Source organism: Salmo salar, chromosome 20 (assembly GCF_965601325.2).
Source record: "Salmo salar chromosome 20, fSalSal1, whole genome shotgun sequence".
Taxonomy (NCBI): domain Eukaryota; kingdom Metazoa; phylum Chordata; class Actinopteri; order Salmoniformes; family Salmonidae; genus Salmo; species Salmo salar.
Genome location: NC_138310.1, coordinates 50,937,040 through 50,959,487, shown reverse-complemented (window position 1 = coordinate 50,959,487; position 22,448 = coordinate 50,937,040). Strand labels below are relative to the sequence as shown.

At 42.8% G+C, this 22,448-nt stretch overlaps 1 protein-coding gene and 1 non-coding gene across 4 annotated transcripts in view; one reads left to right on the top strand and one right to left on the bottom strand.

Moving 5' to 3' along the window:
* Positions 1-496: 496 nt before the first annotated feature.
* LOC106580737 (spectrin beta chain, non-erythrocytic 4) overlaps positions 497-22,448 on the top strand; it is a 63,426-nt gene continuing 41,474 nt past the window's right edge. For all 3 annotated transcript variants that reach the window (XM_045703574.2, XM_082966489.1, XM_045703571.2), the window contains exons 1-12: positions 497-934; positions 12,063-12,236; positions 12,884-13,035; positions 13,505-13,678; positions 17,068-17,159; positions 17,325-17,405; positions 17,497-17,612; positions 17,848-17,960; positions 19,788-19,975; positions 21,138-21,255; positions 21,466-21,624; positions 21,915-22,217. In XM_045703574.2, coding sequence (XP_045559530.2) covers positions 12,086-12,236; positions 12,884-13,035; positions 13,505-13,678; positions 17,068-17,159; positions 17,325-17,405; positions 17,497-17,612; positions 17,848-17,960; positions 19,788-19,975; positions 21,138-21,255; positions 21,466-21,624; positions 21,915-22,217 — 1,647 coding nt within the window. In that variant the 5' untranslated portion in view covers positions 497-934; positions 12,063-12,085. The remainder of the gene's footprint in view (positions 935-12,062; positions 12,237-12,883; positions 13,036-13,504; positions 13,679-17,067; positions 17,160-17,324; positions 17,406-17,496; positions 17,613-17,847; positions 17,961-19,787; positions 19,976-21,137; positions 21,256-21,465; positions 21,625-21,914; positions 22,218-22,448) is intronic.
* Positions 8,444-8,519, bottom strand: trnaa-ugc (transfer RNA alanine (anticodon UGC)). The gene has a single exon. It is a non-coding gene; the product is annotated as a tRNA-Ala (tRNA).

Sequence of the window (22,448 nt, the reverse complement as noted above, 5' to 3'; positions counted from 1 at the left end):
ACTTCAGGTACACAGCTTTTATTTAGTTATCCATAGACGTTTCAGGGGTGTGCTTTTTAAAAATGAATATTGTTTTTTAATTCAGATTTTTCAGTGGGTGCTGCAGGATCCTCAGCCCTCATACTTCCCGCTGTAATGTAGATATCAACGTTATTATCAGTTTATAAACCAGTAATACAGTGAGTCTATGTGGATGTACTTTTAATAATATGCCTACAAGCCAATAATTCCACTTGTTTTAAGGTACTTCCCAGTATGACATGAACTAACCTCCAATAGTTGCAAACTACATGTTCTCAAATGAAAAATGTCCACGGGGAATAGAAGGGGGGCATCAAACACTTTCATAGAGATAGAAAAATCATTCTAGTGCATCTCAATATCTATCTGTAAACCCTAGACACCATTTATAACGGGTAAAATATTACTGGAATTCATTGATTTTGTGTGTGCGGACCCCCCCCCCCCCCCCCCCTCATTTCTCTCTCTCTTTCTCTCTCTCACTATACGGAGGTGGGTTCCTTCGCCGCACTAATGCCGAATTCTCTCTAGCGGTATCACGACTGGAGGGAGAGGGAGCGCGCAGGCTATCAAGTGGACAGTATATCCGAGCCCACCGGCTTGGATTATTTGATCAAGCATTTTAGCCTGGCTGCAAGACACCTTTCATGGCAGTCGCGTGGTCCCACTAGCCACGGCAGGGAATTGACATGTAATTACCGCATTATCTGCCTTTATTAGCCAGATATCTTCATACTGATCCCACAGTTCGATTGAGGATATAGGCTACTTGACTACTATGCCAGCGAAGAAACACCGCGTCGCGAGGCTCTGTTCATAATTTGCTCACTGGTTCATTGATACTGGCACCACATCGACTGATTTTGCGTATATTTCGGTGAAAAACAAACTCATATCTGAAATTGAGGTTAAGGTAAGGTCGTTGTAGCATAGGCTGCATGTCTATATATATATATATTTTTTTTTAACATTTCAAATATCATTGAGCATGAACAATTCGAGGTGCCCGTGTTCGTGGGAGATGCAGCAACACCGGCCTGCATTGGCTAAGGCTACTGCAGTGATTCAATGGGGCCGTATTATATGCTGTTTTATTTTGCTGGGTATTAGGGATTTGCTTTTGTTTAGATCACTTGTGTTTGCCGAACGTAATATTTCGGCTACAATTTGTACACAGGCTTTGAATAGCAAATATGGACAGGTTAGGATAGGCCTTATACAACGTTTAATTATTTAGTATTGGTCCACGCATGTTCCTGATGATTAAACGCACATAAGTGTATGACAATTTTAGAACATTCATTGCATGTCACAATGGAGCCTTATTCTTGAAAGAAGTAACCTAAGAGGGCATTAAATAACATGCTTGTACATATAGTTGTCTATCGCCATATGGAGCTTAGGCTCCGTTATTTGACCGCAACTACATGAACTAAAAGTAGTCCAAATTGAAATGCTATTTTATCCAACAGCAGATTAGCCATATGATAATTATAGCATAGACTATGTCATTTTAATGCAGCCACTTCCTTGCTTAAAAGTGTTAATCCAAAGAAAAGATCCATGCACTTCATATGGGATGGTGCAGCGGACGGTGATCATAGCCTAAGTGCGGTATGGACCAAGGAGACGGCGGTGGTAGGGATGCAGGTCATACAGTATGTGTCATTTTTAAGGTTAAAAGCGATTGCACAATGGGGAGTTAAGCAGCTTGACAACATGCCAGTATTCCATAACCAAATATCTGCCATTTATATCCTCTTTTGCCCTGGCTTCTTACACACAGGCATGCGCACAACTGCGTCGACACTGTAGTAGCCCACCTCACCATCAACTTGGATAGGCACCACTAGGCACTACTATTAATGATAGCCTAATCATGCAGGTTTGAAATGAGAAATCTTGATCTAATGTGAGGAGCGTTTGTGTGGATCAAGCCTAAATTCTGTTCACTGAACTATAGCTTTTTTGTTGACCGTAGGGCTGGGCGTAACCTGTTCTACGGATGTCAGTGTTGTTAATGTTGGTCACACACAGCTGTTTAAATTGTGAAATGACTGGAGCGTTCGGTTGCAACACAGTCAGAGTCGTGCTGTGACGTCACGCTACAACCGCTGGCGCTGTCCATTGTACTGATCTGTCATGGGACACAAAAATGTCAAATTCAGACTCTTCAGCAAAGTTCGTGGGCAAAGGCAAAAGGGATGTCAATAACCACTTCATTCTGAATGCAAATGAGAATTGATGGTTTAACGTTAGTATATTTTGACATCCAGTCTTATAGGACAATGTTGCATGACTTTTAAAATAATCGTTTGACAAGGCCTGCTGTCGTAGTAGGCCTACGCGAGCCATTCAAACTGACACTACAGGCTACATTTTCCTGTGGTGAGACAGTGATTGATACACGCCATTGATATTTACAGATTATTTTTTAATCTGCATAGACAATAGGTCTACTTCTGGAAATGTGACGCAGTATAACGTCTGATAGACATAAGTGAAGTTGATTCAGATAAGTCTTACACGAACGGGTGTTTTGTGTGTGTGTGTGTGTTATGGGTCTTCTGTCCCTTGAACACAGCAGACTATAGGACCCATTGTCTTTACATTAAAATACAATAAAGGGCCTGGATCTCTACTGATATGACAGAAGTGTGCATTCAGAAAATAACCTAGCCATATAGCCAATACTCACAGTGTTCTCCATTGTATGCAAATTGACAGTAATATTGTGTGGAGAGTAAAAGTCAAGGTAAAAATGTCCACTGATACACCAACCTTTGTAAAAGATGGATGAAAAGTTGAATGAAAAAGGAGGGTGGACCAGTAAGATGAGGGACCAGTCCCCAGCCTGAGGGGGACAGAATTAAAGGTCCTCAATTCTGTGGTGTGTAATGTGGTGTGGCATCTGTCTATGCTCAGGGGAACTTCTTCCTCTCTTCTGTTCTATCCTCTTCTTTCCATAGTGTCTTAGTTTCTTTAGCCCCCTAACTCCTTACACAGTGAAAAGAGTTTGGGGTCAGGCTGTCACTCTCGTATCAGTTGGTAGAGCATGGCGCTTGCAACGACAGGGTTCTGGGTTCGATTCCCACAGGGGACCAGTATGAAAAACTAACAAAATGTATGCACTCACTACTGTAAGTCGCTCTGGATAAGAGCGTCTGCTAAATTACTTAAATGTAAATGTATCTATTCCTGGAACTGAAATGATAAAAAAAAAAACGCTTCACTTTGATGATTGTCAAGACGTGTTCATTTGATCGTGTACTGAAGGTGGATTTTCAAGGAAGGGAAATATGTTGACTTGGAATACTTAGCAACACTACATTTAGGTTTTAAAATGTTCTGTGTCTTTTGCAGTATCAATGCTTTGCAAAGGGGGGACACATGTAATCAAGACTCATGACATATTTCTGCAAAGAGGGGCTACTCAGGATAGAAACAACACATTCAGATTAGCATTTTAAATACAGCAGGAAGAGATCCCTAAAATAATTCTGCATCTCCATACATCTTCAATAAAGGGCAGTTTGTGCCACCGCAGTGGTTTCCATAGCTCCTCAAAGGACCTCTGCTTCTCTCAGACAGGAAGTAGGAAGTGAGAAGGTCACAGGCAGAGTGCTACTGGAGCAGCTGGCTTGTTGCCTGGGAATTATTTTTTTCGTTGAGGAGGTGTTGTGAATTACTGTACCAGAGCCATTCTTTCCGGAAGCATGTTTGGGGCAGTGGGAAAAAGGGATGGGTGGGGGAATACAGCCTGAGTTTTACTCCATGCCGGCAGGCTGGAGATTTATAGTTGTAGCCGGGTGACACAGTGTAGCCAAAGAGCAATAATAATGTTGAGTGCTTTGGAGGAGAATGCTGATCAAGAGCCAGAAACAAACTGGCGAAAAACAAAGATGGCCGATCTAAATTGTGCATATGTCACTATAGAGTATTGCAGTATCTACAACTGATTTGAGCTATAAAGGGCAGAGGCAGTCTGTAAAGGACAGAAGCAGCAGAACACAGCAACACAGAAAATGATCAGGGCCAGACTAACCCATAGAGAGAATCCTGAATGTATGTTCAGACTCTTCTGGTCTGAAATGTGGCCACAGCATGGCTTCTCCTGCCCTGTAGTATGCACAAGGTGTAGCAAGAAACAGTAAGGACTCAGCGTTTACTAAACTTCAATGGTTACACCTCGCCTGCCATGGTGGTTGTGTTGTCAAAGGTGCAGTTGACTGTCTCTGACCTTCTCCCAGCATCAGAGGGATCAAAGGGCTTAGGCATGTTGCCTTGTCGTGTCTCTTCTGGAGTTGTCATGGACATGTATGGGACCCTGTGTCGTCCCTTCTTTGCCTGTCAATCTGTTATTGCTTCATTTTAGTCTGATCGTCATTGGATTCCCTGTTGAGGGCTAGCCTGATCACCACGCTAGCTGTTACCCAGCTAGATGTAGGTTATGTAGGCTGCTGTTGTTAATGGCAGAAACAGTCTGGCCACCCCGGATAGTGAATTGTCCCCGTAGAAGCAGAAGCATATGTGGGCTGGATTATTGCTGGAGAGCAACAGTGTTGTTGTTTCAGTGCAGAGCGTCTTGGATATGTGAGAGGGGCCTCTGGCACGCTGAGACACTGACAGCTGTGTTTGTTTACCAGGAAGAACCACATCACGTCAGTCAGTGGGATCCTTAAGCTAAAAGACTGTCTTATTAGAGGGACACCAGGTGGTAGGTCTAGGAAAGGCCTGCTGGCGCGACCAAAGGCTAGCAACAGCACAGGCCAATTCGTTTGACACATATGACAGTGTGACAGTTCGGATGGAGCCTTAATGCATTGGCGACCATTGTGACTGTGTGGTGGCCTACCATCAGTGTGAATCCTTCACTATACAGTACATGACCATGGCATTTTAATGTGCGTGCAGTCCCTTGAAAAGCATGTGTGTAGTGCATTATTTTGTGCAACACATGTGGGGTCTTTCTGTATAAAGGTGATGTATGTTGTTCAGTAAGTATGTGACCTACCACCCGCTTTCATGGCTCAAGGGGCTAGTAGTATCTGGTAGTATGTGATTGTAGGACACACCAGCTTCTTGAGCGGTCATGGAGATGTACTGCTGACGCCTACGGGTGCAGTCTCTGGAGTTACTGTAGGAGGCGCTCTGGGTATCCAGGGAACATTCTGGTGGGGAATGAGACAACCAACTGGAACGCGTTGAGCTGTGAAACATCAGACTCATGCTTCACTACACCCTCCTCTGCGTCTCCCGCACACCCACACGCACACGCACACGCACACACACACACACACACACGCACACACGCACACACACGCACGCACACACGCACACACACGCACGCGCGCACACACACACACGCACACACACGCACCCACACACACACACACACGCACGCACACACACACACACGCACGCACACACACACCCACACACACACACACACACACACACATACATACATACACACACACACACACACACACACACACACACATACAAATTATCCACATCTGGAGAGGAAGGGGGCTGTGGTGTGATTGTTACAGTACTGTAGCTCTCTCTAAATCTGAATTTCACTGAGCATAGAATTTTGGCCTGACTGAATTTCACTGAGCATTGAATTTAGGACTAACTGAATATCACTGAGCATTGCATCGATCCTTTGACATGATCTGAGACAGATTTGATCATGTAGAAAGATGTGTAAGTATGACGTCAGTATGATGTCAGTATGATATCAGTATGCTCTCAGTATGCTCTCAGTATGATTTCAGTATGATCTCAGTATGCTCTCAGTATGCTCTCAGTATGATTTCAGTATGATCTCAGTATGCTCTCAGTATGCTCTCAGTATGATTTCAGCATGATCTCAGTATGATCTCAGTATGATTTCAGTATGATCTCTGTATGATCTCAGTATGCTCTCAGTATGATTTCAGTATGATCTCAGTATGCTCTCAGTATGCTCTCAGTATGATTTCAGTATGATCTCAGTATGCTCTCAGTATGCTCTCAGTATGATTTCAGCATGATCTCAGTATGATCTCAGTATGATTTCAGTATGATCTCTGTATGATCTCAGTATGCTCTCAGTATGATTTCAGTATGATCTCAGTATGATTTCAGTATGATCTCTGTGTGATCTCAGTATGAAATCAGTATGATCTCAGTATGATTTCAGTATGATCTCAGTATGATTCCAGTATGATCTCAGTATGATCTCAGTATGATTTCAGTATAATCTCAGTATGATCTCAGTATGATATGTATTTACTGTACATTTCCAATTGATTCCTGAAATATAATATGTTTTATTTATTGATGACCTCATTCCTGGAATTGAGAATACTCTCCTGATGGGTGTGCTGCGTTTATATTTTTCAGAATATCTAGGCTCATCATTCTATAGAAGCGGATAGTGGAGGTCCCTCTGAGGCTCTTTTGACATTTTATTTTGTTTGTCTCACTTGGCTGCTTAGTTGTCCAATATTTGTTGCCATTTCTTTCTGACTCAACCTTTATTTCTTGATGTATTAGATGGTTGTGAATGGTTGTGTACAACAACACTTGCAATAGGAAATAGAGAGTGAGAGAGAAGAGAGAGAGAGAGATAAGTACACTCCAGTGTGCGAATGATGGGGGGCCAAGGGGGGCTCAGCCCCCGGAATGAGACATGAGCTCCCCGAAATACAACAAAAGTTGTATTTGAACCCTTATCCTGTTTGTTTAGAATGAAATGTTGTACTGCTACAGTGGTAAATATGAAAATAAAAGCTTAGGTTCTTTCATCACATTCATCTCTCTACTCTGCCTGTCTCCCTCTCTCTGTCTGTCTTGAGTTTTCGCTAACGAACTTGCAACATTATTTTGACTGGGTCAAGCCCACTAGCGAACTTGTAACATTATCAACTAGGTCCAGCTAGTGAACTTGCAACATTGTTTCAACTGTATACTAAGTATTTGTTTCTGTGTTCTCCATCTGAAACTAAGAGGTCTATAGTCTGCCCTGTAGATAATCATGGCATTCTGCAATAAATGGTTGGCCGATAGGGTATTGGCCAGGATGGTTCACCATGCAAAAAGGCAGTTCTGGTCCTGCCTCTTCTGGATCTTCTGGTAACCTATTGAAAACAGTACAACAATGATATAGCAAATTAAGATTCGTCATGTATGCCTTTCATTTTCATGACAAAACAAAGTAGCCTAACACACCTGTGGAAGTGTGTCGTTTTCAGGGTCCAACTCCAGCTCCAACTGACAGGTTGAATACCATGTGCCTTATTTTTTATTTAGAGGTAAGGGGGTGGGCTCTAGACGATTCTATCATCCAATCAGGGCAGTATGTACATACAGTACCAGTCAAAGTCAAAGGTTAGACACACCTACTCATTCAAGTGTTTTTCTTTATTTGTACTATTTTGTACATTGTAGAATAATAGCGAAGACATCCAAAATATGAAATAACACATATGGAATCATGTAGTAACCAAAAAAGTGTTAAGCAAATGAAAATATATTTTATATGTGAAATTCTGCGAAGTAGCCACCCTTTGCCTTGCCTGGAATGCATTTCAATTAACAGGTGTGCTTTGTTAAAAGTAAATTTGTGGAATTTCTTTCCTTCTTAATGCGTTTGAGCCAATCAGTTGTGTTGTGACAAGGTAGGGGTGGTATACAGAAGATAGCCCTATTTGGTAAAAGACCAAGTCCATATTATGGCAAGAACAGCACAAATAAGCAAAGAGAAACAACAGTCCATCATTACTTTAAGAAATTAAGGTCAGTCAATCTGGAACATTTCAAGAACTTTGATAAGTTATGATAAAACTGGCTCTCATGAGGACCGCCACAGGAAAGGAAGACCCAGAGTTACCTCTGCTGCAGAGGATAAGTTCATTAGAGTTAACTGCACCTCAGATTGCAGCCCAAATAAATACTTCACAGAGTTCAAGTAACAGACACATCTCAACATCAACTGTTAAGAGGAGACTGCGTGAATCAGGCCTTCATGGTCGAATTGCTGCAAATAAACCACTACTAAAGGACATCAATAAGAAGAAGAGACTTGCTTGGGCCAAGAAACATGAGCCATGGAAATCTGTACTTTGGTCTGATGAGTCGTGTGTGACGCAGAGTAGTTGAATGGATGATCTCCCCATGTGTGGTTCCCACCGTGAAGGAGGAGGTGTGAGGGTGTGGGGGTAATTTGCTGGTGACACTGTCGTTGATTTATTTAGAATTCAAGACACACTTAACTAGCATGGCTACCACAAATTCTATAGTGATACGCCATCTCACCTGGTTTGGGCTTAGTGGGACTATACATTTACATTTTAGTCATTTAGCAGACGCTCTTATCCAGAGCGACTTACAGTAGTGAATATATACATTTCATTTTTTTTTTTTCCCGTACTGGTCCCCCGTGGGAATCGAACCCACAACCCTGGCGTTGCAAACGCCATGCTCTACCAACTGAGCCACACGGGACCGACTATCATTTGTTTTTCAACATGACTATGACCCAACACACCTCCAGGCTGTGTAAGGGCTATTTGATCAAGAAGGAGAGTGATGGAGTGTTGCATCAGATGACCTGGCCTCCACAATCACCCAACCTCAACCCAATTGAGATGGTTTGGGATGAGTTGGACCGCAGAGGGAAGGAAAAGCAGCCAAACAAGTGCTCAGCATATGTGGGAACTCCTTAAAGACCATTGGAAAAGCATTCCAGGTTCAGCTTTTTGAGAGAATGCCAAGAGTGTGCAAAGCTGTCATCAAGGCAAAGGGTGACTACTTTGAAGAATCTAAAATATCAAATATATTTTGATTTGTTTAACACTTTATTGGTTACTACATGATTCCACATGTGTTATTTCATAGTTTTGATGCTTTCAGTATTATTGTACAATGTAGGAAATAGTAAAAATTAAGAAAAACCCTTGACTGAGTAGGCGTGTCCAAAATTTTGACTGGTATTGTATATTCAAATGTATTTCCCCATGCCCACACATTGGACTGAGCATTTCAGTGGCCCAAGGAGGCTGAGGGAAATAAATTAAGAAAAATATTGTGATCATTGAAAAATAAAATTAAAAGACTGCATGGGGTCCTGAATTCAGGCTAGAAGAGTGTAGGCCTACTAATGACAATCGCCAAATGTCGTTACTGTTTTCGGTGTTTTGTAACAGATGTCTCTTTCCATTCATTAAATGGCGGGTACACAGTATAATGTTTGGATGCTGGAATTATTTTGGAGTGGATGAACATGTGTAGGTAGCTTACTTTTTGAAGTGATTTGTTTGACAATCAGAAGAAAATATGACTGGTTGTGTTCATGCCCCCTTAAAAGCTAATACATGTTTACCGTGAACCATATCAGATCCCAGCAAAAATTGTGTTTTCATTCATCTGAGTTTCATTTATCTGCATGTCCAGCCCTTATATCCAGCCTCACAATAAAGTGTTACCATTTTCTTTTCAGCACAACAAATAGAACACAAAACAATTTGACATAAACAGTTGCATTCATGTGTTTTACTGAATTTTATTAGAGCAATAAGGTCCACCAATGCAAAAACCTGATAAAAATGTATTTATATGAATTCTGTAAGTACAGAAATAGTTTGCTCACTGGGAAATTAATATCCAACTAGTCAGTGACAACTGTGTGGAGTTTGTGACAGCAACTACAGTGCCTTCGAAAGTATTGACCTTTTCCACATTTTGTTATGTTACAGCCTTATTTTAAAATGTATTTTAAAAAACAATTTCCGTCATCAATCTATACACAATACCCCATAATGAGAAAGTGCAAACAGGTTTTTAGAAGTTTTTGAAAATGTATTAAACCTAAAAAACAGAAATACCTTATTTACATATGTATTCAGACCCTTTGCTATGAAACTCAAAATTGAGCTCAGGTGCATCCTGTTTCCATTGATCATCCTTGAGATGTTTCTACAACTTTATTGGAGTCCCTCTGTGGTATATTAAATTGATTTGACATGATTTGGAAAGGCACGCACCTGTCTGTATAAGGTCCCACAGTTGACAATGCATGGAGCAAAAACCAAGCCATGAGGTCATGAGGTCATGAAATGTATACATTCACTACTGTAAGTCGCTCTGGATAAGAGCGTCTGCTAAATGACTAAAATGTAAAATGTAAAATGTAAAGGAATTGTCTGTAGAGCTCCGAGACAGGATTATGTCGAGGCACATTTGCAAAAAATTCTAAAAACCAGTTTTTGCTTTTTCATTATGCTGTATTGTGTGTAGATTGATGCGAAATGTTTTTTTTCTCCATCAATTTTAGAATAAGGCTTTAACGTAACAGTGTGGAAAAAGTCAAGGGATCTGAATACTTTCTGAATGCACTGTATGTGAGCTTATTACAGTATAGACACTATGTCCTGGGATTTCCAATGATCTTCGATGTAGCAGAACCCCTTATCTTCTAACGACTTTTGTGTAGCTAGTGAACGTCATAGAGCAAAACATGTTACATGTCCTTCTTCATGAGAGTCTCAGCTTTTCATGGATATCTTTTCATAGATAGCTCAAACTATTCGAACACTACAGACTTTTTTTTGTTTAAAGGACCGCTTTAGCTCAGCCTCTATTAATCACACAGACCTTTTTTAAACCCGTTTTTAAAAAAGTCCAAAATGTGCCGGCGATACAGGGGGACTCATTGGGTCAAAATACATGTCTTTACTATAGGTCATATTAAGCCCATAAAATAGGAAGTCCTGTGGAAAAAAATAGAGACCCCAAAATGTTACGGTATAATTCACACTCTGCCCTGATCCCAAGCCTTACAGTTTCAGTAACACAGACCCCTCCCAGCTTCACATTGAATGATAATCGTATTTCCATAATCCTCAGAAAATTTGATTTACACAAGTCTAGAATATTTCAACCTTTTTAATTAGTATGTATTTAGGATCATGTATTTAGTGTTTACTCCTGCTTTTCACATCTTGAGTGCTTTTTCAGAGGAGAGGGCAACTGAGCAGGAAATACATGTTTATTTTGTATTTTATTTTGTATTGTCTTATCTGCCAAGATGTCGAAGTGTAATATTTTGTTCTATTTTGGTCCATTTAGTCTTTCACTGATGTTTTGTGTTTTATTTTCACTATGTGTCGTGTTTTGTATTGTATGATCTATCTGGCCCATACTGGTAGTGTTTGTTGAATGCTGAAAGGGAAATGTGGGGGATGGGAGGAGAACAGAGGAGGGGAATCAGGGGTTGAGGATTGGGGGAGGGGGATTTTTTTGAATATTTGTGCTTTGTGGGTTGCCTCAAGGACATTAGCTGGTATTGTAACAGAAAAGAGTTCAACCTCAATCAGTCTCCCACTGTACACTTACACTTGAACATGTCCATATTCATACTGACATGAGTGTAACATGACAAAGAGCCAGAGGGATGGGGGATAAGGGCAGGAGCTCTCTGGTTGATATATTGTACTGTTTACTGACGGCACTGCTCTGATCTCATCCCACTTGATGTGAAAGAGACACAATATGAACCGGTTGTTTCAATAAAGTCATTTTTTATAAGACATGATCAGGGAAGAAGAGTGTGCCAAACTCTCTCTGTTATGTATTTTATGCAAATGAATGAGTCACGAATGAGAAATTATTATTAAGAATCAGAAATGTTTTGGATAAGCATATGGGCGAGTTGTGAATGAGAAATGATCATTAACATTAGCAAATGGGTTTGATTCAAAGCGTAAGTGATCACTTATGCTTCTGTTTTCAGAAATCGTAGATATCTATGGCTGTTCATAGCCCTCCCTGGATTACTTAATATATGGTGTGGACTGGAGCTCTATCAAAACATACATGCGCTTTGCCCTTAAAGACAAATTGTTGTGATTCAGATTTTCTGCACGGTGTTTGAGATTATGTATTTACCTTTGTACAGTATCATTTCTTTCTATGGGGATGCTAAAGGGTGCATGAAGTGTGATCCGCATCCTAAATGTACTCTAACTAACTCTCCTGCTGTGTGTCTGTAGAGTTGTTCAGGGAAATAGGCGCGATGGCCAATGCCTCCACAGACCTGGACAACGCAGAGGCCCAGCGCCAGCTCAACAACAACAACACCCGTCTAGCCAGCAGCTCGGGACACTGGGAAACCGAGGTCACCAGCTCCAAACTGTTTGAGTGTTCCCGCATCAAGGCCTTGGCAGGTGGGTGGATAGAGAGACTATACTGGACTAGAGGAACAAGAGCACCTTCACCTGCCTCAGTCACAGCTCCATCACTTACAAAACACACAAGCTTCGTAGACCTTCCAGTATACCTGATGGATGTTTAACGTTGTGGAAGGACTTGATTGATGATCTATCATACAGGGGGCTACTGACAAGGAGGTATGGTGGATATATCAGAGCCAGTGTTGTAGTTCTTGAGTCCAGGACTCGGACTTGGACTCGGACTGGACCAGTAGTGACTGGGGACACGACTCAGATGTGAGGTTTAGTAACTACATCACTGATCAGAGCTCTATCCTGATGAACTACAGATGTAGGATCTTAATTTGATTACTCTTTTGTTGCAGAGAATTTTCCTGCACCGTAGGGAATGCAAACTTGTAGTGTGTTCAAGGTTTAAAAAGTATTCTAAAGTTAGTAATATCCATTTCCATTTCCACTAAAGTGGCAGACTTGATTTGCCCTAACATAAAATGGATCAACGACCTACAAAAATGTCAATTTAATTCCACATAATAATTCACATTTCCTGTTGCTGCAGGCTTATTTTCCTGCTGTAGCAAACTGGTTTTTATGAATATCCTACATTTGTAAGCCTTGTGTTTATTTCATTTCTCCTGCAGAAGAGAGAGATGCTGTCCAGAAGAAGACCTTCACTAAGTGGGTGAACTCCCACCTGGCCAGAGTGTCCTGTCGGATTGCTGACCTCTACAACGACCTACGGGACGGCTACATGCTCACAAGGCTGCTGGAGGTCCTGTCTGGGGAGATGCTGGTTGGTCAACCCATTCTCTGGTTCACAACCTCGGTCTACCTTTGTCAGTAGATGCTAGGAGAAGAAGCACAAACTATTCAACAAAGAGCTCTGCATTGTAGTTATTTCTGTTCCAAATATTATACAGTCATGTCTAAATGTTTCATGAATGTTGTCAGCACTGCAGCTATATGTCATGTGTGATCGTATGAGAATAGTAGTCAGCATAATGTGGATTTGACAATTGGATGGGAACAGCATTTGCATGCTTTCTTTGCCATTACGTTTTTAAAGAGAAAAATATTGTCTTACTGTAAAGGCATTGAGATCAAAGCAAGTATTTCCCCTGCAGATTGCTTTGACCATTCAAGCATTACTCCGCTCACCATCCCACTCTTATGCTCTCTCTCTCATTCCCTCTACCTCCTTACCTCGCTGTTCTCTCACCCTTCTCTCCCTCCTTCCCTCCCCCATCCCTCCCTCGCCCTAGCCGAGGCCCACGCGGGGTCGCATGCGGATCCACTGCCTGGAGAACGTGGACAAGGCCCTGCAGTTCCTCAAGGAGCAGAGGGTCCACCTGGAGAACGTCGGCTCTCACGACATCGTTGACGGCAACCACCGCCTCACTCTTGGCCTCATCTGGACCATCATCCTTCGCTTCCAGGTAGTGACCTTGCCCACCCGTCCTGGTGCCTGGTGTTCTCTGTCTCTGTCTCTGTCGTTTCTGTTGTGGTTGTATTTACATTTTCTTTATTTTGTCATGCAGCCAACTCCTGTGGGGCCGTACCTGTCCCCTGTTGGGATTGTCCTTAAGACCTGCTGCTAGCTTAACCTCTGCGAGGTATTTTGGGCATCCAGTTCCTGCAGGCCTGTGTGTGTCTCATGTTGGGGACGGTATGTTCTAGTGCTGTGTAGCTCTATTCTGTCTTTGTCCCTGTGGGGTACTTTTGAACTCGGTCAGCATGTGGATGATGAACCTCATATGGGTGTGCACCGTTGTTTCTACAAACTCCTGTTTCTGACTGGTACATGTTCGACAGTGTGACGTCATAGACAATCTGCCCCAAGAGTCAGGAATAGTCTGATGAACCAGCGCTTCAAACTTGGCCTTCTTTAGCCAATACAGAATGACCGGCGCATAGGCATTAGCTTCATCTCTCACAAAGTACTTGACTCAGTAGGTCCCTCCCATTGATTTCTATGGGCACTCCCACTAAGGCAGTGGTCCCCAAACTTTATTTGGCCCGTGACCCCATTTTGAAATTTCCAAAAATGTGCGACCCCACAATGTAAAAAAAGGGATGTGATCAATTGCCAATGTTTCCTTTTTTTTAACTGGGGCTATGACAGTCTATTACAAATTAGTCTGACAATAAAGGACAGTTTGAAGTGACTGAAAACCATCAGCAAGGTATTGGGATGTTCAGAAGATCATCAGGCAATAATTTTGTATGATCTTACGTGTAGAAAAGAACATCATCATTGATTTAGTGCCTGGTCTTGTCCACTCTGTTCTAAAGAGTCCTGCGCGGCTATGTTTATTACAACTGCATCTACCAGCTACCAGAGGTTACTGACGTAACCCCAGTTCTATGAGCATTTAAAAACAAATTATTTCAGAGTTGCTCTCGCAACCCCTAGTTAGAGAAACACTGCTCTAATGCCAACTTTGAATCATTGATATCCCAGGCTGTGTGCAATAGCCTGGGGGACGACATTATAATACACCTAATTCAAACACAAGAACAAAGTCTTATCGTACCTTTTGTCACTCTTTTTCATTAGTCCTTGAGCTAAGGTGAACCCATCTAAGGAAGCGACAGATTTAGCACTGTTGGATAAAGGTATCCACTTCTTGTGTCCCAGCGGTAAACCGAAGTAGTCCAAAATTCTGTGTATATTATTGTCATGATTTTGACACTACAGGCATGCTGGTTTCAGCACTGTCTTAATTTAGGAGAGAAAGGGCAGAAATCAGAGTGATTTGTAGACTGGCCAAAAGACTGTATGGAGAAGCCCTGAAACATGCCGCATCGTCACTGTGTGACGTTACTAGCAAAGCTTGAACGTCACTCTGGTCCTGATCGTAATTGGATCTCAAACAGGGACATACTGTCTGACATCCGCCTCAGAGACATACTGTACACATACAATGGGCACAAGGCCTTACAGGACGCGATACCACAGACAAGTGACAGGCATGTACTGTAAGTAGCGCAAAATCATTTGGCTTTTGTTGTCGCTTCAGGACAGTGGTGGTCTCAGCATAAACGCATGTCTTGCATTATTGAAATCAGCGTGTCTCTGCACATATGATTCAGGGACGTAGGCTAGTGGTGCCTATGGAGTCAGGAGGAGAGGCTAGTATGGCATAGCTTATCGCTCTGCCTTCTAACAGTGATTATGGGTTGGCTGGGGCACTTTTGGCCGGCATCCCATTCTACTGCACTGACTGTGGAGCCAGCGAGTCGATGGGCTCTTCAATTTTGCTAGCAGTGAAAGAGGAGAAGCACGTTATTGGAAACTGATTTGTGCTGTAGGGAGCAAGGGGTGGGGCTCCGGGCAGGGCAGGATGCAGTCAGGGCCTATCCTCCTCCCCACCTTCCCTCCTTCTCTCTCTGCCACTCCTAATTCCTCCTCGGTCACCGATTCTGCAACCGTTTGGGGTTGTCTTGTCACTCTCCTCTCACACTCCTCTTTTAGTTTACTACGTCTCTCCTCCCTTTCTGTCTCCCTCTCTCTTTCTTTCTCCCTCTCTTTCACCCCCTCCCCTACCCTTGGACTGTTTCAGTTTACTTTGCCCAGTCAGCAGGTAAGGCCTAGCCACTGCAGCAGGCAGCAGACACAGCGAGAGAAAGGGGGGAAAAGAGGACTCCAGGAGGTAAATGATCTCCAGGAGACGATTTCAAGACTCTAATAAACACTTGACACCTCCATTATATTTCGTAACTTAACTATTCCTTTCTAGTTGCTTTGCTCAGTGCCGTTGTGTTTGTGCTACTTAATTGTGACCTGCGTGGTGTATGCCTCTCTGTCACTGCCAGATGGTTTGTTTTTCTCAGGAATCTTGTTTATTGTTGGAGGATATGCACTGCGATCAAGGGTATTTCAAATCTGCCTGATCGGAAATACGAGCAGGTAATTTTAGAGATGGAATGTCCTCATTGGCTCTTGTAAAAAGTCAGTTTGGTTCTGGGCAGCAGTTAATTTGAACCATGGTTGTTCAGTTAGATAGTGACTAATCCTTCTCCTCATACATACCAGTAGTGTTATCCTATCATCATTTAATCACAAACAACCGTTCGCTGTAGGTGGAGACTAAACCGTGCGCATGCAGTATAGTCCTATAAACCTCCAGTTGCTTTCCGGTGTGAGTGAGCGTGTACAGTATGTGAGCGGATGAAGTGTGATTGGTTGATATGGGTGGTCTAGCAGATTCTAGGGTGTCAACCCTCCCATTAACATGTATCATGTCAGGGTGACATGATTGGGCCAATGGCTGTCATAGATGATGAGGGTGCACGGTGATGTTATGATTCTGTGGCCTTCCTCCCAACATGACAGGCACATGTCTGTGTGCGAGTTAGTGATGAGCCATGCAAAGCAGTTGTGTGACTATTGGGGTGTGTTCATTACGTCTTGCAATGGAAACCGTTTACCATTTAAGAACCAAATGGAAGCAAACAGAGCAAATGGAACGAAATGGGGAGGGAGGGACCTACCTGAATTTGTCCAATAGAAACTAACTCTTGTTTTCATTGCAAAATGTTTTCTGTTTAGAATAAACGGTTTCTTTTGCAAAATATTTTGAAACAGACCAAACTGTTTGCAACGGAATCGACATAATGAATACATTCCTGGTGTGACTGTTGAAAGGCACTGGGTTTTGGGTTCAGTGTGTTTGAAACTTACCAGCAACATGGGTGTGTTTCCTAACTGTTTTCTTCTCAACCTCGTAGTAATCTGGTGATCTTACTGAACTGAGGACAGTTTTGAGGCTGGTTTCCTTGACCGTGGTTGTTTGTCGTCTGCTCTCCTTCCCTGTGTATACAGATCCAGGGGATTAAGATCGAGTGTGACGACAACAGGGAGACGCGGTCGGCAAAGGATGCCCTACTACTCTGGTGCCAGATGAAAACCGCTGGGTGAGTATCTTAATTGAACCAAAAGCCAAAATTGAACGTCAACCTTTGTTGACAGGGTGTTGACAGTTGTTTTACTACTATTGTTACATGCCATGTCTTTAGTTAGATAGGATATATGCATTGGACCAATGGTTGTGAGTGTGTTCTGTGTCAACTGTCCCACAGGTACTCTGAGGTCAACATCCAGAACTTCACCACATCCTGGAGAGATGGTCTCGCCTTCAACGCTCTCATTCACCGACACAGGTCAGCATTGGCTAAACAAGCACGTCTTGCTTTAAAATATGTATTTATGTGACCATGTAGAAAGTGAACTAGGTGACCTACTTTACTACAGGCCTGATTTGATTGAGTTCCATAAGCTGATCCGGTCCAATGCCACACACAACCTCCAGCAAGCCTTCAACATTGCTGAGCAGAACCTGGGGCTCACCAAACTCCTGGACCCTGAAGGTAAGACTGCACAGAGAATTGAAATAGCAGCTCGACAACCTCCTCAGCAATTCATGGACATTGGGTGACACATATCTGAAACGTGCAAACCTTCTCAGACTTTCAGCTACAGTGACCATAGTCTCTGTTTTACACGACCTGAAATGATTTCATGTGAAGGCGTGATTCTGTTATGTATTGTATGTGTGTGCTGTAAGTGTTTGTGTGATGTTGTCCTTCCTGTGTGACTCTGCAGACGTGAATACGGAGAACCCAGATGAGAAGTCGATAATAACCTATGTTGTGTCCTACTACCATTACTTCTCCAAGATGAAAGCCCTTCGAGTAGAGGGCAAGAGAGTGGGAAAGGTAGGAGAATGCCGACACACTATTTAACCTTGGATCCTGCTGTACGTGGCAGAACAATTGTCATTGGAACCTGTGTAAATATCTCCTACAGTATACAGTAATATACAGTGAATATATACAGTGATATGTACTGTATGTTTTGAACACATGAGTGACGTGATCAATATGTACAGTGCCTTCGGGAAAGTATTCAGACCCCTTGACTTTTTCCACATTTTGTTACGTTACAGCCTTATTCTAAAATGGATTAAATAAAACACATTCCTCAGCAAACTACACACAATATCTCATAATGACAAAGCGAAAACAGAAATACCTTATTTACGTAAGTATTCAGACCCTTTGCTATGAGACTCGAAATTGAGCTCAGGCGCATCCTGTTTCCATTGATCATCCTTGAGATGTTTCTACAACTTTATTGGAGTACACCTGTGGTAAATTCAATTGATTTGACATGATTTGGAAAGGCACGCACCTGTCTGTATAAGGTCCCACAGTTGACAATGCATGTCAGAGCAAAAACCAATCCATGAGGACGAAAGAATTGTCCGTAGAGCTCCGAGACAGGATTGTGTCGAGGCACAGATCTGGGGGAAGGGTACCAAAATATGTCTGCAACATTGAAGGACCCCAAAAACACAGTGGCCTCCATCATTCTTAAATGGAAGAAATTTGTAAACTTCCTAAAACTGGCCACCTGGCCAAACTGAGCAATCAGGGGAGAAGGGCCTTGGTCAGAGAAGTGACCAAGAACCCGATGGTCACTCTGACAGAGCTCTAGGGTTCCTTTGTGGAGATGGGAGAAACTTCCAGAAGGACAACCATCTCTGCAGCACTCCACCAATCAGGCCTTTATGGTAGGGTGGCCAGACGGAAGCCAAAAGGCACATAAAGACTCTCAGACCATAAGATTGTCTGGTCTATTGAAACCAAGATTGAACTCTTTGGCCTGAATGCCAAGCGTCACATCTGGAGGATACCTGGCACCATCCCTATGGTGAAGCATGGTGGTGGCAGCATGATGCTGTGGGATGTTTTTCAGAGGCAAGGACTTGGAGAATAATCAGGATCGAGGTAAAGATGAATAGAGCAAAGTACGGAGAGATCCTTGATGAAAACCTGCTCCAGAGCGCTCAGGACATCAGACTGGGGTGAAGATTCACCTTCCAACAGGACAACAACCCTAAGCACACAGCCAAGACAACGCAGGAGTAGCTTCAGGACAAGTCTGCGAATGTCCTTGAGTGGTCCAGCCACAGACTGGCCTTGAACCCGATCGAACATCTCTGGAGAGACTTGAAAATAGCTGTGCAGTGACGCTCCCCATCCAACCTGACAGAGCTTGAGAGGATCTGCAGAGAAGAATGGGAGAAACTCTCCAATTACAGGTGTGCCAATCTTGTAGCATCATACCCAAGAAGACTCAAAGCTGTAATCGCTGCCAAAGGTGCTTCAACAAAGTACTGAGTAAAGGGTCTGAATACTTATGTAAATGAAATATGTCCATTTTTTATTTTTTAATAAATTAGCAAACATCCTATTTTATGGGATATTGTGTGTAGATTGATGAGGGGGAAAAACTATTTAATCAATTTTAGAATAAGGCTGTAACATAACAAAATGTGGAAAAAGTCAAGGGGTCTGAATACTTTCCGAAGGCACTGTATATCATGCTGTATGTTTTGCTCACATCAGTGTAGTTGTGTAGGTCAAAACAAACTGATAACGATTCAATCTATTATCAATCCATTATCCACTATCAAAAGCTATGAATTAAATCAATCCTACGTAATATCTATCCATGCTAAATGTTTATGTGTTATACAGGTCTTGGACAATGCCATTGACGGTCAGAAGATGATCGATCGATATGAGGCTCTGGCCTCGGAGCTCCTGGAGTGGATCGAGAAGACCATAGGCATCATTAGCAACCAGAAGTTTGCCAACTCCTTAACGGGTGTCCAGCAACAGCTTCAAGCCTTCACCACCTACTGCACCATCGAGAAGCCCATCAAGTAAGTCAACACTGTGCAAATGATACATAATAGCATAAATCATGTTTTATATCTACTGTATAGTGGTCCCGTTCATACAGCAGAAGGTTTCAAACTTCAAACTTTTGTTTTATACAAATATCACTAAACAATTTTTGGATGCTTTAGTTTTAGGACAGGATTTAGGTTGAGTCAATAGTTTCACCCTTTTATAGTTTTAAAGTTCTTATAGTTTGATGTTATTTTCTCAGTGAATGCCCCCAGACAAATGCTTTTGATTCATCTGATTCTCATTTGATGTGTGCTATATGACATAACTGTTGCGGTATTCAACAAAAAAGCCTACACATTGATGGGTGTGGGCACAGTAGTACCAGCATGAGGCCCAGCATGAGGCCCTAAGCTGGCATGTCTGGCAAAATTAAGCACCCAGTTAGCCGTGCCATGTGACTCATGCCCTATTTGACCAAAAGGGACTGGATCTAAGTGATGTGACACCCAAATGTGTCTCCAGACCCTTTCTCTCTGTGGCTAGAGGATAGACATCTCCTCTGGTGACTAGTATCTCTGAGGCCTTACCCGGCTTCTCACCCAGCCTAGTTTCCCTGGCAGCCCTCGATGGCCAGAGGTGGTCACCTATCATATGACTCTGAAATCTGCTCAGTGATGACCACTTATTATTTGTGAATTTGGTTACAACTAGACAGTGTGTGGAGCTAAGTCACATGTAATAATGAAGGCCTTTGCTGTGAAGGTCAAGCCTGCAGGAAATGTCACGGATAATCTATTGATGAGAAGCGTAATTCATAGGACTGGCACAATGATTGTGTAAGCGACACCTATGGATGAAAACCGTCATAACCGTTTATTTAACAGCCGTTTATTTAACAGCTGACTGAAGACAGGGTGGCCGGGCATTCGTGCAGTATTCAAACGATTATAACGGTGATCGTGGTCATTTGGCTGACCAATAATCGTCATCCAAAATTCCATGACCGTCACTACCCTAGTAACTTAATAATAGGAAAAAAATACATGTCTGTTATCACTTCTGAGCAGATGGTTATTTTAAGTTAAAGGATCTGGGATATGACACCTGTGATTTTAGGTTTCAAACGGAGCCCACCTTGTGCACAGTACTGTGTCTCAAGATGTTTGTGAAACACACTTTGTCTTGTGCTAGGTTCCAGGAGAAGGGGAACCTGGAGGTGCTCCTCTTTACTATCCAAAGCAAGCTCAGAGCTAACAACCAGAAACCATACGTGCCTCATGAAGGGAAACTCATCTCTGATATCAATAAGGTAATGAATACTGGTATAAGTGGGAATAAGGAGTGTCTCAAATGCCTGAACAGATAATGCAATAACTGGACAGGTCTTGGCAAATATAAAATCCTTCTTTATCAATATCAGGTTCTTTAAAATGTAGCAAATCAGTGCAAATTACTCCTCTTTATGTTTGTTACCATGCTGCATTATGGGTACATTTTCCTCTGTTTTTCATTTGGCTAGGCGTGGGAGAGGCTGGAGAAGGCGGAGCATGAGAGAGGCGTGGCACTACGGCAGGAGCTGATTCGCCAGGAGAAGCTGGAGTTGCTGGCCCAGCGGTTTGACCACAAGACCACCATGAGACAGGCGTGGCTCAATGAGAACCAGCGCCTCGTGTCTCAGGTAGGGACCACAGGGCCGAAGTGACTAATGTCTCTAACATATCACACAGGGGCCATATCATCACAGTTATATAGCAATAGTCTTATAGCTGTGGATTGAGAATGAAATGTCTTTATAATGTCTTTTTAGAACCAATGGCAAAGTATTGTATAACATGAATTACTTTTAAATATACATTGGTATATTTAGATGTATTTTCCTATGACTGCATTGCTCTGACTGGGAATACTGTTACACTATCACCTGCCTGTAGTTAAGTGATCCTCTGACTGAATGTCCCGTCCCACAAGGATAACTTTGGCTACGACCTGCCAGCGGTGGAAGCCGCCATGAAGAAGCACGAGGCCATTGAGGCGGACATCTCGTCGTACGAGGAGCGCATCGGGGTGGTGGTGGAGCTGGCTGGGGAGATGGAGACGGAGGGCTACTACGACATCCGGCGCATCTCGGCCCGCAAGGAGAACATCCTGGGCCAGTGGAGCCTGCTGAAGGAGCTGGTGGTGGGGAGGAAGGCTCGGCTGGAGAAGAACCTGGCCCTGCAGAAGACCTTCCAGGACATGGTCTACATGATCGACTGGATGGAGGATATGCAGGTGAGACCAGTATTGTGTCATGCATTTGACGTTACATGAACGCTATACTGTCTCTAAGTTGTGTCGACTCAACAGCGTAGACTGTGGGTTGACATTTGTGTACACATGAAGTGGTAATGTGGAGATACAGTATATGAAAAAACAGTGAGAAACCCTTGAGAAATTGACTTTGACGTTTCAGTACAGGCAGCATGGTCAGTGGAAGCACTGCTGAGTGTCAGGAAGGTGACC